We start from the raw sequence: 17,455 nt of genomic DNA, 5'->3' as shown, positions 1-17,455 counted from the left end.
TTCTCCACTGGAAACCTAGTAGCTCCTTTTTCCTAATAGTATGCAGCTGTGGCTCACAGCAGTGAAGTGTGACCATGCGAGGTATGCCCTGAGTGAGGACACGTGCCCTTCCTGGTCCCCAGGGTCCGTCTCGCTCTCTCACAAGGGGGGAAACTAATGGGGCTGAATTATAACATTTTAAAAATAGAGAGCTTTAGGAGTCTTTGTTGTCCTGGATGTTGACATTTTTAGATTCAAACTTTGTTATTCCTGATAACCAGGAAGGCAGGAATTTTATTATGCTAACTGCATATGTGTATTTGTGCTTATAATGTATATACACATAAATGTAATGCAGTTCTAAAAACAAAACAGAGAAATTGCTGTAATGAAATAATTTGAGATTCTCATGTAATTGCTTGATGCCAGTAATTAGAAAGGTCTATCGGAAAAAAACAACTAGTATTGTAAGATTTGCAGGAGTTTTTAAGAGTCTAGAGTAGGCAGTTTGTACAATTTTGGATGAAAGCAACACATTCTCTGATGGTGAAAAATTCTCTTATAGATTAATGAAGTACTATCTCTACCAGCTGAGGACTTTTTAATGCTTCAGTAATTATCCAGGCAGAAGTCAATGGGTGGGCAGAATTTGGGTGAAAGAGACCATTAGTACTTGATAAATGCAGTCCAGATAGGATCCCCACAGACTAAGCATGAACTATTTTATGAGAAGTACATTGTACGTTTTGCATATGTCACGACACCTGATGATATAAAATATAATTTAGACCGATCTGAACTCCCTGCATTCACTGATCATTGTACTGTCAGCATCCCATGGTGAGTCAGATAGCTTTGCTTTTACCCTAGTAGCACTCGACTCATTTTTTCCAAACGTTTTTTGCAAACCTACAAAATTATTGTGAAGCAGGAGGAGGAAAAGGTCTCTTAAATCATGCCAGATACGTTAACTGGGAAAGGGTTAATCTGCCCTCAGGAGTTGCTATGTAACTGAGTCCTGCTGGGAGAGTCAGGGTTTCCAGCCAATGAGACACAGCCTGACAATACGATGCATCTATCTTGTGTTTCTTACGTGTTGTCAGTTATTGGAGTTTTTCTGAACTGGAATTACACTCCTGCTCCTTTCATAGTCTCCCGCCGAGTCTTAAATAATTGTATTCCACACCAAAGTCAGAAAATAACAGTACAATGGCGTGCATTTATCCCTGAAAATGTTACTTTTGACAACTTTGACTAGTGTGTAGAAAGATGTCTCTTGCACCAAAACTAGAAAACTTCTAAAAGATGAGATTTCCCAAAGAACTTCAGAGTAGCACATGCCTTGCTTTGCTTTCAGTCTTCCGGAAAGCCTTCTCCTGCCTTTCTGTTCTCGCCTGTGCACGCAGCCTTCAGTCCATTTGCTTGTGCAGAAAGAGTGGCTAAACATCTCAACCTTAAGCTGTTCCTTCCTGCCTAAGATATTTCAAGAAGCCAGTATTGATTTTCCCTGTGTCCTGATTAGACTCTCTCTTTAGCTATTCCTCTTCTTAAGGCCACTCAAGGCTTGAGGGCTGAAACATGAATTCTTTAATTTCTCATTTAGAAGAGCCAGGTGTGTTTTCTCAAAGTCTCACAGCTCAAGCAAAGCCTCTGTGGTTGCGCCAATATATTTGTATGGAAGAGGTGGCACTTCTGAGGTTTTTTCGTTGTTTTTTCTTTTTTCCTGGAGGAGATCCACCCACAGTCCCTTTGAAGGCTACTGATAAGATGAGGGAGAGACTGAGCTTGGCCTGTAAAAACACTACTTAGGAATCTCTGCTTCGGCTGTTGGGTTCTGATAGGAAGCAAGAGAGTGGAATGGTATTTGTCAACATGTCGTTCAATTCTCAGTAAGTTTTACACTTCACTTAGATCTTTGTGCCTCATTTTTTCCAGTGAGGTTCTGCCTGATAATTTGTGTTGGCAAAGCTCTTAGCCTTTCTTACATGCTTGAGGAGTCCTGCTCCAAGTGACATAATGTTCCTGCATTGTTCACCTAGCAGAATAGGCTTGAGTATCAGTGGTGTGCACTTATACTCTTAGCAAGTCTGTTTTTAAAAAAATAAAATAAATTAACAAGTTTTAGACAAATTTAGGAATCCAGCAGGTGGAACTTTAACTTTTAAAGTCTTTAAATAACATATATTCACTAACTTGTCATTTAGTTTAGTCATTTAGGATCTGATTGTAGATAAGATGATGGTGTACTTTTTAAGGAGAATTCCAACACGTTTCTCAGAATTGGGAGTGTGCACATGCCTCATTATTGTTACTAAACCTCCTTTGGGCTGAGGCTTACTTTCCCCATCCATCAACCTTGATAATTCCTTGAAGAAGTTGGGCCATAATGCTGTCTTCTGGCATATCCTTTGGGATACTTCATGCCAAAGACAGAATGGATGGATGCAGCAAGGGCGAGATCTCGGAGCCATTTTTGCTAGGGAGAGTTTCCTTCCACACATTCTTCTTTGCATATCTCCGTATAAAGACAGGCTATTCTTCTGATAGCCTGATAAGAATACATGGAAGATTAGTGTCCCATGAATGAGAAGCCTGTTCTTGAAGGCATTTGCCCAAAATTGTGGATGGATTAAAAGGAATGTTTTTTTCAGCGTGATGGCAGGGTCTATGCAGAATTGTTCAGTCAGAAGAAGGCTCAAGATATCAAAATGAAGAGTTTTGGTCTGGTTTATGCAAAACAAATTTGATAGTTTTATAGACCTGTCAAGCCTGATACGCTGCATTACATGCTTAGGGACCCCCTTGCACGTCCTCTGCTACACGTGGCACAAAAGGTCCCATAAGGGCAAAAAATTCATGATACTGCACAACGCCTGGGGCAATATGCTGTTGACCACCACAATCTCCAGCTCCACCCCAGCTCTGTAAGTCTTCTTCGATTAAAGCATGTGTGTCAGTCATGATTCCCTTAGCATGGCCATAATATGACTGGACATTCAGTCTCTTCTGTGGCCCAGTATGGGAGTCCTGAAGACCAGGGGTATGGGAATTTGCACATCTGTTTAATCATGTGGGACTAGCTTAATCAAGCAGGTTGAGACCATGCAGATTTTTCTTTGTAAACTTAAATTGCAGAAGTCAAGTAGAATTTGAGGAATGCACCAAAGAACAATTTGATATTCTAGTAGAGTTTGAAAACCAGAAAACATCTTGCAAGCGTTTTAGACTAGACATCATTCACGCTGCCACTGCTTGTACTGAATGCAGCTGGAGTCAAGCCCAGCCTGATCTTTGCTGAGATCTTGTCTACATTTGAATGTTACCTCAGTATAACAACTTAGGGTGAGAAAGCAATCTTTCCTTTTTTAAAGAGTTGTACCTGCAACAGCCCAATAGTGGACACAGTTATTGTAGCATAAAAGGGATATACAGAATCGCTTCCTTACTCAGCAATAGTTAAGCTATGATAACCTGTATGCTTGTAAAACTGACCCTGTTTACTTTTCAGGCTGCCTACATCAATATAGTTACGCTGTTCCTGAGAGGAGGTGTGCCCTCAGCTAATTCACACAGTATCGATGGCACATATTCTACAAAAGAAAAGGGATGCCAATTTGCCAAATACTACCTCAGCTTCTGGGTAATCCTGCCTCATTTACAGCAAAATTTCATGCATGCTGTTCCCCAAACTGTGCCCAAACAGAAAGTACATCTGCACGATAAAACGAAGATGTGATTGTACAGTGCTTTAGGGCAACAGGCAGAGTAGAGGTGTTGGCACGATGACCATCATTACCAGGGGATTTCAGGTGGTGTCACCACATTGTCATTCCTGTCATTACCTCTGCTAGCCAGGTAGCTATGCCAGCACATTTTCCAGTCACTCCTTCATTTTGCCTTTTAAGATGCCCACAGATAGGATATTGGACTGTTCTTTCAGTGTTTGATGTAGGTTTGGGAACTAGCTAAGCAGGAATTGGATTATTGTGAATACATGTGTCAAGCTGCCGAGCTGTGGATCTATTGCAGTTTACACTAATGGCATAATCCAATCCAATCTGCATCAGGCTTTATGCGACCAGAGCTCTGTGCAAGTGTGTTTTGGCTGTCGCTGGCCTCTGGGATCCCTCTATATGGGTTGTCCCTGCAGCAGTGCAGGAGCACAAGCCCTAAATGCTGCTTAAGTCTGTCTTAAGTTAAATAGGGCTTTAGTAAGGTTTAGTCTTTGTTAGGACATATGTCTGCGCGGAGCTGTAGTTCCAGTTATTGCTCAGTAACTTCAGTCTTTTATTGGAAGAAAGCCACTAGGACTAACTTTTCACTAAGAGTTTAGGCTGCCATTAGTGAACCTCTAGAAATATTGTTGCCCCAATTTCTATTCTGATTCTGGTTACAACTAGAGTTGTAAGTTGTCTATGTTTGGAACTCCATTTATTCTGCATTTTCTAATGTTATTTATTTACACATTGTGAGACACGTTTCAGGGTATCGGAACATCAGGAAATACCATACTTTTGTTGGGTAACTTTCTCTCCGCCCCCCCCCCCCCCCAAAAAAAAAAAAGCAGAAACAAAACAGTTACTTGAATAGCCTTTAGGAATCTCTTTTATTTTTAATGGAGCTCTGTGCTCTTTCGCCTTCAGCCAACCATGAGCATATTCAGCATATAGGGAACTTTATTGTTAGAAGTAGTATTCTCTGCAGCTTAATATTCAATATTTCTACTTGCTCATCTGCTCTTTCCTACATCTTGCTTCTACTTATATTTTATAGATCTCCCAGCCCTCATTCTCCCTGGATTATATAATGCAATGTGTCAGTGCCATGCATGGCACTCCAGTTACCTCAGCATTTCCATTATAACTCTATGTTTTGAGGGATTTATAGGCTAGCAGTAAAAATCTCTTTCTTGGCTAAACCCTGAAACAGCAGTTTCTGGTCATTTAAAAAGAAAACAAAATGAAACAAACTTTTTTTTTCCCTCACTTCTATTTTTTTCTGGCAACCATTTAGCAGTGGTGTTTGCACTGCAGGATCCTCCTAAACAGCAAGTGTAGATTCAGCACGTAGCCAATTTTTAATGTAATAATGCTTTTTCTTTTTATATCCTTCAAAAATGCATGTCATCCCCTCTTTAGGCACATGATGTCATTGCCTTTTTGCCAACCTTTCTGGAGCCTACAGCAGTCAGCCTTTGGTGCCTCAGAGAGGTGCAGTTTGGTCTGTGTTTTCCTTTATTTGCAACGTGGATGAGTTTTACAGTGTTTTTAAAAAAATATTTATCCTTCTTTGTCTCAAAGCCCAATAACTTACTATCTCCTTCTCTGTCATGGAGCTCCAAATTTATCACAATCCAAAAAGACATTGGCTATATATGAATATCTAGAATATCAGGGCTATTACCAAAAACAAATTTGGAAAGGATATTAAATCTCATGCTTTAATGCTTAAGTGATTTGCTGTTAGAGAACAGGCTATTAAGAGGACCTATGGGTGAGTTATACTTCGCCAATCACTAGGGATTCCTATATTTTCCTTAGAAAGATATAGTAGCAGTCACTCTTAGAAATGGGTTGCTGAACCAGATGCACTTCCAGTTTCATCATATAGGGTAGTTCTCTCCCCTGGCTCAGGGCCAAAGGAGTGTAAAACGCAGTATGGATTCTAAGAAACGTGGTTGTGTACTCAAGTTTGTGGAGGTGAATTATTTTTATAGCCTTTAAGTTAAGCAATCAGCTTTAAAGGCATCTTTACGCATACATATCCACTGATTAAAACAGACAAAAAGCCTTTATCGGTAAGTGACTCGCAGACTGGTTGCATGCCCACGTTCTGGGTCTGGAGCTGACTAACTCTGCTTTTCCCATCTACAATAAAATACTGCTCTACACTGAATAGTTTACAGCAGTTGCTGTTATATTTCAGGCCTGGAGTAATTCTTCCTGTTACATGCAAATTCCTGTTTCAGTCATTGCGAGCTGTGCATAGTAGCGTATAGCAGTCAGAAGAAACCCCTTTTTGACTTACATTTCACTGTACTTCATGTTTTTCCATGCCATTTGTGCCATTTTGTGCCAGTAATTTTACTGTTTTATTTTCTTCAGGGCCATTCTTGCTCAGTATTGATACCCATTTCCTCAGGACTACCTTGGAGTTTTAAATATTAAGCCATTCTCTTGTGACCCAGTGATTTTTCTTCCCCATAATCTTCTGACATCGTTCATGTGCTTGAGACATGAGGAGAACATCCTACAACACTAAAAAATACATGTAGTGAAGAGTGATTCAGGTTTTCAGATTTGAAACCCTGTATCACTGGGGGGGGGGCAGGGGAACCCTCCAAAGTAGACAAGTACTGTTTCATATTAACATCTATTCTCACTGAAGAGGTAAAAATCAAAGCCCCTGTGTGTGAGGCAGGGTTAGTGAACTGCCAGTGATTGTCCCAGCAACTGACACAAAGGAATCTGTGAGTATCAAAGCTGAGGCAGCAAGCTTAGTGTCAGCTCTTGCCTAGGGAGTAGAAGAAAACATCACTTTGTCTCTGCTTTCACTGCTTAAACACACACATCATTCACTAGTAACCATTTACTCTGCTGTCAAAACTGTTTCAAGAGAGTGCTACATTTGATTAATAGTAAAATGCATGCATGCAAAAAAAAAAAGTCCGCTTCACACGAGGTACTTTGTTTTGGAGAATTTTTGCATGTACTTCTTAATTTTTCCATCCTATAAATATGCCTGTAATATTCCAGGAGTACTCTGTTGCTTCTAGTAAAGTCATTTTTATTAGAGAGCCCGGTGCACTCATGCTAATTCTAGTTAATGCTCGCTCTCTTGGTGAAGCATATTACGGCATCCTCAGCCTCTTGTACTAACGAAAAAGTGACCGGCACAAACATGTGTGCAGTACATGATTCATAGTGCTGCTTTCTGAATTGTCCAGTGGGTAATTGCAGTACAAAAACCAGAGAAACAGATGTAGACCCTAAACCTTGGCTGTAAATTTTTGTTTTATGATTATGGGTTTCAAATGTGCTATGTCACACTGACAAATATACAGTAACACCAAAGGAAATAGATTTCTGACTTGAACTTTTGCTTTGTATTTCACTTGTGGCTAAGAATATGTTTATTGTAAAGTTTCTACCATCACAGTCTGAGAGAAAACAGATCAAAGCGGTGATGTGAAATCACAATTTCTTTGCACGGATAAAGTGGAAGATACTGGAGAGTTGTTGCCTACTCGCACCTCTGTGGGAGCTGGGTAGGCATTTAAAATATGTGGCAATACTTAAAGTTTCATTACATTTGAATTAGAGGGCTATTAGTTTTCACCATAATTATGGTTAGTCCTGATCTAAATTAGAAAATACCCACCATTTTATGAATGTAGCTTTTCCTGATACTCTGTTTAAGAAAAACAAGTATCATGCTATTTCAGAGTGGAATGTGAGATACATAAATTACTGTATTGTAGATACAGTTTGCGAGCAAACCATTAGGCTATTTGAAGAATTTGTTAATTACGTGTGGTTTTAGTAATAAGTATAAGCATTAGCCCAACTATTATTCGTAATAAAACATGATAAGCTACCTGGCTCATTTAGATATAGTGAGAAAAAGCAATCTTTTTCAATTCATACGCAGTTAAGCATGACTTCCTGACATTTACTTTCAGAAGTTGCCAGTCTACATTTTGAGGTACAACGGGCAGATTTTATTTTCAAATATGGTATTATAAGACTGCTGATGGAATAAACATAACTGTATTTCTGTTTGTCTGATTTTGTTTATTTTAACTCACATGGGCAATGTTTTTCTTGGCAGAAGCTTAAACTGTTCCTAGAGCCTTGGTCCACACAAAATGCCATTTTCTCCCTAAATTGGAGACTGACAAAACATACTGTGTTTTATATCATCCTTTCCAGTTATTTTTGTGGTGACGCATTACATATTCCAAACTTCTTGTGCATTCTGTGTCATCTGGTTAGAAAATACTGTCTTTTAATTTAGGTTTGCCACTCAAAACAAAATTGTAGCAACGTAGCCAGCTGACATTTTAACAAAAAGTTAGCCACTTTTCCACTTGTCTTTTTAATACAGTGAACGCTGCTTGCTGTGCGGACATGGTTTAAACAAGCCTTCCCTAAAGGATGGCTTTTTTGATAAATGTGCGCTGTGCATAATTTTTGGATTACAGAGTGTCAGGGGGCTTCTTCAGCTGGAAGAGTCCGGGCTGGGGGAGGACACCCCGACGGACCGAGAAAGTCCTTAAAAAGTCCTTAAAAAGACGCTGCTAAACTCCAGCATTTGTAACTCTCCTGCCTGGAGGGAAGACGGGAAGAGAGGCTGCCTGCTGCAGGGACAGCCAAAGCTCTCCCATCGGAGGGAAAGGAGGCTAAGAAAAGCTTTTGTTTTTATCTCTTCAAATGGATTTGCTTCCAGATTGCAGCAGGTCTTTTTTGCTGGCCGCTGGTTTTCAACGTGGGTATATCAGTTTCAGGGAACAAGTGCGTGTGCTGTGTGTGGGGTTTTGGTTTGGTTTTGTTTTGTTTTTTTTTAAATTCTTGAACCTGTGTGAAAAGTTTTGTTAATACAATCCGCAGGCATTGTCAGAGAGCTTTCGGTTCATCAAAGGACTTTTTGTGGAGAGGGGACACCGCATCCATTAAAGTGGCTGTGCAGGTCCCAGAGTGAGTCTCTCCCTAGCATTTCTTCACGGTTGCCGGTTGTGTGCCATGTCTGCACGCAGTGTCCCTTGCTTCACCCGACTCCCATCTTGGGCTTTTCAAGAAACAGGCAGTAATCGAGGGTTTCATTTTCCAGTTTCCGAACCCAAGCTAGCTCTGGGGCGGGAAGCGAGGCTTCTCTGTGCCTCGGGAAACCTTGCTCTGGGCCGGTGCTCAGTCTGCCGGGGCTGAGGCGACTTGGCTCATTCGCTTAAAATGAAAGCGTGCACGTGGTCGTTGAGCTCATGTCCTTCCCAGTGGGGCAGAGGGAGTGTTTCCAGGCTGTTGTTTTTAATTTTTAAAGTGTCCGTAGGAATAAGGACTGGCAGAGGCCTCGATGGAGTCTTTCTCTGCGAGCAAGACTTTGCAGAAGGTGGTTATTTACCTAAAAAGCACAGGGCTCCCTGCTGGCTTGATGCAAATGGTGGGCCAGCACGATGGTGGCTGTGGCATCCTGGCCACAGACCTGGGAAGGCTTTGACACCTACTCCTGCCATGAGGGAGGGCTGCTGGCAGCATGGTTTTGCAGAGACCTTAGTGGGTGTTTTGGTGAGAGCAGCCCCATGCCTTCAATATGGCTGTGAGGGGGTGGCCAGGGCTGCCTGCCCCGGGGAGGGGGCAGCTGCGATCTCACCTCCCGGCACCCTCGGGTGGGTCCCATTCTCCACAGACCTGCTTGTGGCCTTTCTCCCCTCCCGGGGAGCTGGGGCTCATTAGCCTTCTGAAAGCTGATACAGCCCCTCCGGGGCCACGCGAGCGGCTCCAGCCCCTCTCTGCTAATCAGAGACAGGCAGGACCCGGCGGCAGTTGGGCTGGGGAGAAGAGGGGATGTGTGGCTGCCTCCTGCCCTGGGCTGAGTGGTGGGGACAGGCCCTCCCGGGCAATGACGCCTGCCAAATATGGCCCATGGGGGAGGCCTGGGAGCGCTCGGGTGATTTAGGAGCCAGGGTAAGGGATGGTGAGGAGAGATGGGACCTGACCCCCCTCACCCCAGGAGGGACGAGGCTGTGAGGTCCCTGCCAGGAGTGGGGCTGGTGCCGGCCATCACCGCTGCTGGTGGCATTGAATGGGGGTCCCTGCTGGTGTGCCCAGGGGCTGCATTAGGATGAGGCTTCTCTGAGCCTGGCCCCGCCACCCCAGAAGTTGGGGCGAAGCCCGTGTCCACAGCTCTGGTACGGGAGCAGACACACGTGCCTCGCTCATGGCCTCTGTGGGGAGGAAGGGAACCGGGTGGGGGTGGGGGGCACAGAAGTTCTAGCAAATTGAGCTGGAATTTAAAAATCCTCCCTTCTCTACAACCGCTGAAAACATCGCTGTCTCAATTCCCACCCCCCTTCCCCTCCTCCTTTTTTTTTTTTTTTCCTCCCCCTCCCCTTCTCTTTACTTTATTATTTTGGATCTTTTTGCAAGTTGGCCTCCCCGTCCGCACCCGCCGTTGCCCACCCGCTCCGCGGCAGCGGGGCGACTCCGGCAGGGCTGGGGCTAGCCTTTGCCTGCCCGCCTGCCTGCTTTTTTGCAGGGCTGCTGGGAGTTGTGAAGGCGTGTGAGAATCCTGGGAGCTGGTGATGTCAGACCGCTTGGGTCATTTGAAGGTTAGCAGCCTGGGAAGGGTTCACGGAAAGTTCACTCGCATATATTAGGCAATTCAATCTTTCATTCCCTGTGACACAAGTAGTAGGAAGTGAGCTGTTCAGAGGCAGAAGGATCTATTCACGGCCGAGGGGGATCCCGAGTCCCTACCGGAGCTGTTTTATCCTGGGGAGGCGGGCGATCGGCACGGAGCGGGACACGGCACGCACCCAGCAAGCGCCCGAGGAGCGGGACTGACTCTAAAGACATTTTGGGGGAAATTGATGGGAGCTAAAACTTGGAATGCGGCTCGCTTCCCCCCGTCTTGCTGGATTGGCTGGGCAGCCTGGAAAATGGTAAATGATCATTTGGATCAATTACAGGCTTTTAGCTGTGTTGTCTGTCATAATTCATGATTCTGGTCTGGGAAAAAGACCAACAGCCTACGTGCCAAAAAAGGGGCAGAGTTTGATGGAGTTGGGTGTACTTTTATGTGTCATTTTCCTCCACACCTAGAGGAAAGCACTTTTGCAGGCATTCTGTGCAGGGGGAATCATGTTTGACTGTATGGATGTTCTAGCAGTGAGCCCTGCTCAGATGCTGGATTTCTACACTGCGAGTCCGTCTTCCTGCATGCTCCAGGAGAAGGCTCTCAAAGCATGCTTCAGTGGATTGGCACAAACAGAGTGGCAACACCGGCACAGTGCTCAATGTAGGTCCCAACTGTTATTTTTCCACTTTAAAGCTGCTATTATTATTATTATTTTTTTTTTTTATTATTTATTTATTTATTTATTATTTGCATGTATTTAAAAAAGAAATACTTGTAATTAAGGACAGGGGTAATGAGGGGTGGGGGGAGTTTTTGTATAAAAAGTAGTTTGCAAGCTTTTTTTTCTCCTTTTGGCAAGAAAGGAAAAAGGAAAGCAGCACCGGACTGCTTTCTGTTTATCCCTTCTCACGTAGCATATTGATCCTAACAACAGTTGTGGAGCCAAGCAAGAATACATAAAATTATAATATAATACAGCAAATACTTGCAAAACTCCAACCAGTGAAGGATGAATTTACATAACATCTCTCTGGCAGTTTTTTTCTTTGCCTCCTTAATCTAATTTTGTACCACGTTTGATAATCTGGATGCACGTTGTCTCGAAGTGCATTTTAGCAGAGCAGCCAAGCAATTAAAATGCTGCTCCGTACAGTTCTTGCAAAGACGTGGAATTGCAGTGGGTAGGTGCCATTCCAAAAATCAGACAGTAGTTTTAAGTTTCCTAAGAAAAGGCAATATTTCTTTGTACTGACCTTGCTGCCACCTTTCTTCTTCACTTTGTTGCTCTAAGAAGTTGTTGTTTTGCTAGAAAACTACTTACTGTGAACACCCTTTGAGTTTAACCATCAATTATTTCTATACCTTGAGATTCAGGCAGTGTTGCACTGGTAACGGAAGAAGGAGAGTTAGTGGTAGGACACTTCTGAAAATGTATTATTATGTTATAGGGTCTTGATTTGTTGCTGAAATACATGGATGGTAAACAATGGCAGTATTTTAACACTACAGTTTCAAGTTTGAGAAATGACAAAAAGTGCTAGAAAGCATCACCTTACTCTCTGCATAAAAGCTTGCAGGATGCTTCACTGCTCTGACGGTGATTTAGATAAATGACTTGGCTATCTATCAAAATGTTTTTAGCACGCTCTCGGGCACTTCAGTACGTCATTAACTGTATAATTCTGTTTGAAATTTTTGGTTTGCAGTATGTTAAAAAGTTACCTAGGAATTAAAATAGTTCTTCCTTTGATACAGTTTATCTCAAAGGGGTGGAGGGGGGAATTGAAAAATAAATTTAAAAAGTTTGGTGAAATAGTGTGTTTTTCACTCTGCTCAAAAGTTTTCAGTCACCATATGATGTTTGTGTGGGTTGAGTAATGAAAACAGAATTGTAAAAATCAGTGACTACCAGCCTACAACACTGCAAATGTTTTGATGTCTTTACAATTAAAATTAGACTGTGAAGTTCAGTATGGGATGTTTATTTTCTCCATGCTGTTTTCAAAATGCTTCAAACAAGATATGAAACAAAGCTTTTACTTCAAAATAATGTTACTAGCTATGGGAGAGCTTCAGTTAGGGGAAACAAAAAACCTAAACCAGATGTTTTACTAAAAATGTGTTTTCCTTCTTCCATGGTTTAAACTTTAGTATAACTTCAGCGGTGATATTGCGGAAACTTGGAATTAAATAAACTTTCCTGGAGTAGGAGGCATATGCTGTCGTTAAAAGCTTTCATTCGCAAAATATTCTTTAAATAACTTCTGGTTTAAAAATGTCCTGCTCATTCTCTTCTATGTTGTTAATACTTAGAAGCAGGATTCTTAAAAACAAAATATATGGTGTTTGTTCTTGGGCAAGTTAAACACAGGATTACCCTTATCAGAATGGAATGAGTGGTAAATATGTCATTTGCCTAGGGCCTGTGATAAGAGACAAGTGTTGATAACAGCAAAGTTTAGCTAATCAAAGAAACTCATATTAACAAGAGTAAATAAAAAATACAGGAAAATGCGTTCAGGAATCCAGTCTCATAACTTTGTAAGCAATAGGATTAATCTTCACTGCATGGGAATTTAAAATCAGGCTGAAACCTGAATCATAATACGGTGGCTGTAATTTGAACTGTGAAAGTTAATGGTATAGAAATGTGGAAAAGCAATTTAGTTAGGGTCCAAATGAAGAATTCTGTTTGATTTCTAGAGTAAGTTTTGGTTTTAATTTTGAAGAAAGTTTAAGCACTTTATGTGTATGGGTAAATAAATGTAAACAGATTATAAAATACTGAAATTCTCTCAACATGTAAGATTTTATCTTGCATCTCATGAAAATAATGACAAAACCAGAATTTTTGTGGTCCAGAAAGCTTTTAATGGTTTAAAGGTTGCTCCACTGCTTATAAATACAGAGATAGCAATGTTTAATTCTAACTCAAGTGTTTCCTGTTTCTCTATTTTTTATGAAGACCCCTGTGATTTAATGGAATGTAATCATAGCCAAATTTTGAAATTATTAGACATGTAATAGATAGGGTTTTTGGTCTAGTTTGTTGTTTTATTTTTGGCTCTGCCATAAAAGCAGTACACCTGCAGACATTGCTTTAGGCCTTAGAAATATTGCTTTGATAGAGACGTGATTGTAGAGTAAAAGGTAAATGGTTGTTGAGGGAATAATACATAGATAGTGCAGACTCTGAACAGGCCAGTAAGTCCCAGACAGCATCAGGGTTTTGACTGAAATGCTGGCAAAATTGGCCATTGTAGGGGTTAGGGCAGAATGCTGTAGGTCTCCAACCTCAGCACATCTTCAGTATGTTAATCCCGTTATGATTCACTAAGCAAGCGCGCTCCTGCAGCATTACGAATTCTCTAGTCCACGAGGGTCTGCAAAGTAAAAATAGAGGGTAAGGCGCAACCCAAACATGACCTTAACTTGTGTGGTATTTTTTTCCTCGCCCCTGTGGGAGGAAAAACCTGCTATGGGTTTGCAACGCAAATGTTAGCCACTGTGTATTGCAAGATGTGTTACGAGCACACAAACAAATACCTAATTTTGCACTTATACGTGTTTATGTTTTATGTGATATTAGTTATATTGTTGTAGGTTTAAAAAGAAATTATTTATTTGCAAAGAAAATTGTGGCCTCAGAAATGAGAATAGAGCCGACTGCACTTTTAATCATGAGTCATTCTCACTCCTTTTCTCATAAGATAAAAATCAGGTCAGTATAATCAAATTAGACAAGAATAGTTCTTAAGAGGACAAAAGAGTTAAGATTGCAAGAATGAGTAATTTATACTTTTTTAAGTAAGGTGGAATTTTCTGCTCCCTTGTAGTGCAGCGACAACAAATACTGAGAGGAAACAAGTAACTTTTGGTGAAATGTGAGCTATCTAAATACTGTGGAAGTGGGAACGGGACAGGCCCTGAGAGAGAAGGTGCAAGGAATGGCGATTTGGCCTTGGAAAAGCCTATCTTAAAAAGTCTTCATTAGTCTTCATTAATTAAACTGGGGGGGGGGGGGGGGGGAACAAATGGGCAGGCCTAAAACAAGAGTAAGTTTGTTTGGCAGTACGTACTGTTTCAGCTAATTACATTAAGTAGAAGACTACTGCCTACCGCATTTTGTTACGTTCAGAAGAATAAGAAATCTGATGAAGGCAAAAGTTATGGATATGGCAGCAGAATGTAATAGGATGTCAAAGCTCATGTAGTATACAGTTCTTATTTCGATTTGGTGGGAAGCGTTTGCCCGGAGAGGATCTAGTAGGTATTAACTTTCAGAAAGTTCGTGAAGATGGGACTCCAGAAAGCATGCATTTTCCTTCTGAATTCCGGATTATTGCACTGTTTGGGTCAGGTTTTCGTTCCCTGCAAGCACTGGAAACACTGGAAACATCTGTGCTCAACAGCAAAAAGCTCAGTACTTTATTTTCTTTCATCTTTCTGAATTTAAAAACAAACATTTTGAAGTGAAGGACTTGTAATCTGCATTCCCAAGTATCAAATTGCTGCAGGTGTGTTTGCTAGTGCCCAGAAGGCAAGATCTGTTTGAACCAGGTTATTTTCTTTAAAGTTCATCTATAAACTTTACAGCTAAATCACTAGGACTGATTTGCTTAGGGATACAGTCTTTGTTTAAATTTTTACACTTGTAGCTTAATGCCCTGAAATATGTGATGAAAAGTGTTTGTTTCTGATCCCCTTCATTCAAAAAAAAAAATTGCGTGGGGATATTTTTCTTTCAAATTAATTGAAATGAGAACAACTATTCTCTACGTAGACTCTCATACAGTTAGCCTAATTCAGCTGCTGGCACAGGAGGACTCTAATGGACACGCACCACCGTCAAAAACTCCTGCAGACAAAAATGATGAGAGGCGTTCGATGGTGAAGTCAGGGTGGGATAAGCTTGGAGGAAAAGCAGCGTATCTTTGGGTGACTCCTTGCTTGCCTAATGAGTCTGTGCAGCAAAGGTGCAACTTGTCAGAACAAAGCCAGGCTGGCCGACGCTGCCTCGAAGAGGGTTACAGCGAAGTTAAGGAGTTGAGAGAGAGAGATAATGTTTCAGACAGCGAAGTTAGTCGTCCTCACTTCCAGTTAAATCCCCACTTACTGCTGAGCTGTCTTCGTTAACCATGTGTGTGTCACGCCTGCACCGCAGCCTGGCCGAGCTAAGGGGCTTTACTCGGTGGCGCGTGGGGAGCGAGGTGCCCCAGTCGGCGGATTATGCTTCCACCTCCCCTAAACACCCCAAGTGACTGTTTTTGCTCAGGTCTAATTTATACACCGCCCTTTACGCAGCCGATGAAGTGCGGCTGTGTTACGCAGCCAGCATTTAGATTTGGGAGCGGGGTTGTGAAAGGGACATTGTGCTCAGAAGGACTGCTGTCTGCCGCGGTCGGCCGTGCCGTGCCCCATCCTATTGAGACCTCAAAAGCAGAGCACAGCTGCGATGAGTTTCCAGATCTGTTTGGCCGTGGGGACCGGCGCCGGTATGCGTGCGAGCCGGGGGGGAGCATCCCTCTCCCCCTTGCAGTTTCTGCCTAGGGGGCTGGCAGCAGCCTCCGAGCAGCGAATTTACAGGGGCGGGCGGCTAGAGCCAAATTAGTTGTGGTTTCAGAGGGCTTTCCAGAGCTTTGCTAGGCTGTAGCGCGCAGCCCCATGAGGAAGGATATCAGTTGATGTATAAAATGGCCAAGGAGCTTTGGTAAATAGACTTTACCCTTCAAATCCAGAGGTCCTGGCAGCGGCTGTGCAGGAGGGTGGGGTTGTACTTTTCCCCTTCCTGTACTTGGACGCTTTTGATTATCCAGACTTTCTGGGACTGAGCAGGGCTGCCTAATAACAAAGCCTGCATAATATAATTGCCTAAATAGGCCTATTGTCCTTTTCAAGTCACTGTGCTGTGAAATCTTTCAACTTTTTGCTGAAAATGTGGCATCTAACATTTAGATGGCTTAGTGGCTACGGTGAGGAGGAGATCTTTTCACCAAACATTTCTCATTGCTGCGTGGTTGAGAAGCTGACTATATTCTTGCCCCCTATTGATGTTTACTCCTTTTGGGAAGCAAATATTTTAGCCCCTTCTGGCAGGGTAAACTGCCAAAAGTAATAGGCCTGGAAATAAAAAGCTATGATTGATTTTGACCTTTGCTCACGTGCATGAAGTCTGTCCCCATGCAGTGTGACCCATGCCACTTCTTGCTGAAATCCAAGCCCTTTCAAGCCAAATGGAACCATGAAAATACAAGCCACAAAACGCTCAAAACTATTCTAAAGTAACAGAATAATAATTTTCTCTGTACTGCAAGACAAAGTATAGGCAGGAGGGTAGCAAAGCTGGATTTTCTAGCAGGCAAACTAAGAGTAATGTCTTTCGTCTGCTGCTGCCTTTTTATGAGAACCATATTCTAGGTACAAAATAAACAAACTGGTATCATGTGGGAATGATTCTTCTGTGCAGTTTTTCGGTCACAGTAATCTTAGCTGTTCCTCCTAATTGTAATCAGTAAACAACTTTCATCCAAAAACGTAGATTTTTAAACTGTCTTTTTAAAAATAATCTAAGGTCTGGGATTTTATTAATCCGTCGTTGCGTGAGCAAATGTGTTTCAAAAGTTAAGAATGTCAGAAACAGTAGCCTAAAGTTAGCATCCTAAATCCACATTTCATGGTTTCATTTCCAAATATGCTCAGCATCTGGGAGCTCCCTCAGCACTTCTAAAAACAGGCCACATATTTAAATGACCAAATACTATTTAGAACCTTCATTTAATATTAAAAAAATTTAAAGGACTTTCCCACTTGCCCCAAACTATATGAAAAAGTAATTCAATGACAGAGTTCACAACATTAACAGTGGAAATAGAGACACTTATAAGACAAAGTAGGACTTGTTTATAAAAACATATTACTCTCTTTTTATAAATTTACAAGTCAACTGAGGTTTTTTTCCCTGTGTTTTGTCCAACTCACAGATTTCTCCAGTTCTCTGTTTGCTTCCTTAGATTAAAGTCTGCTCATCAGATATTAATCTGAGACAGTTTCAAACTTGTGGTATAGATTTTAATAGCTAGATTGTCATCTTCATATACTCACTCATCATTAGCAGCTGCTCAGG

At 41.9% G+C, this 17,455-nt stretch overlaps 1 protein-coding gene across 4 annotated transcripts in view; it reads left to right on the top strand.

Moving 5' to 3' along the window:
• Positions 1–17,455, top strand: part of RARB (retinoic acid receptor beta) — a 216,656-nt gene that overhangs the window by 110,842 nt on the left and 88,359 nt on the right. For 2 of the 4 annotated variants that reach the window (XM_050891359.1, XM_050891358.1), the window contains exon 1: positions 10,670–10,992. The exons of 1 other annotated variant lie outside the window; for it this stretch is intronic. In XM_050891359.1, the coding sequence (XP_050747316.1) occupies positions 10,836–10,992 (157 nt within the window). In that variant the 5' untranslated portion in view covers positions 10,670–10,835. Of the gene's footprint in view, positions 1–8,588; positions 8,676–10,669; positions 10,993–17,455 lie in introns of those variants that run through there. One more of the 4 variants, XM_050891355.1, reaches the window with a different exon arrangement.

The sequence above is a fragment of the Gymnogyps californianus genome, chromosome 2, assembly GCF_018139145.2.
Source record: "Gymnogyps californianus isolate 813 chromosome 2, ASM1813914v2, whole genome shotgun sequence".
NCBI classification, from domain to species: Eukaryota; Metazoa; Chordata; class Aves; order Accipitriformes; family Cathartidae; genus Gymnogyps; species Gymnogyps californianus.
The sequence above is the reverse complement of the archived record's forward strand: the minus strand, read 5'-3'. Positions and strand labels throughout refer to the sequence as shown.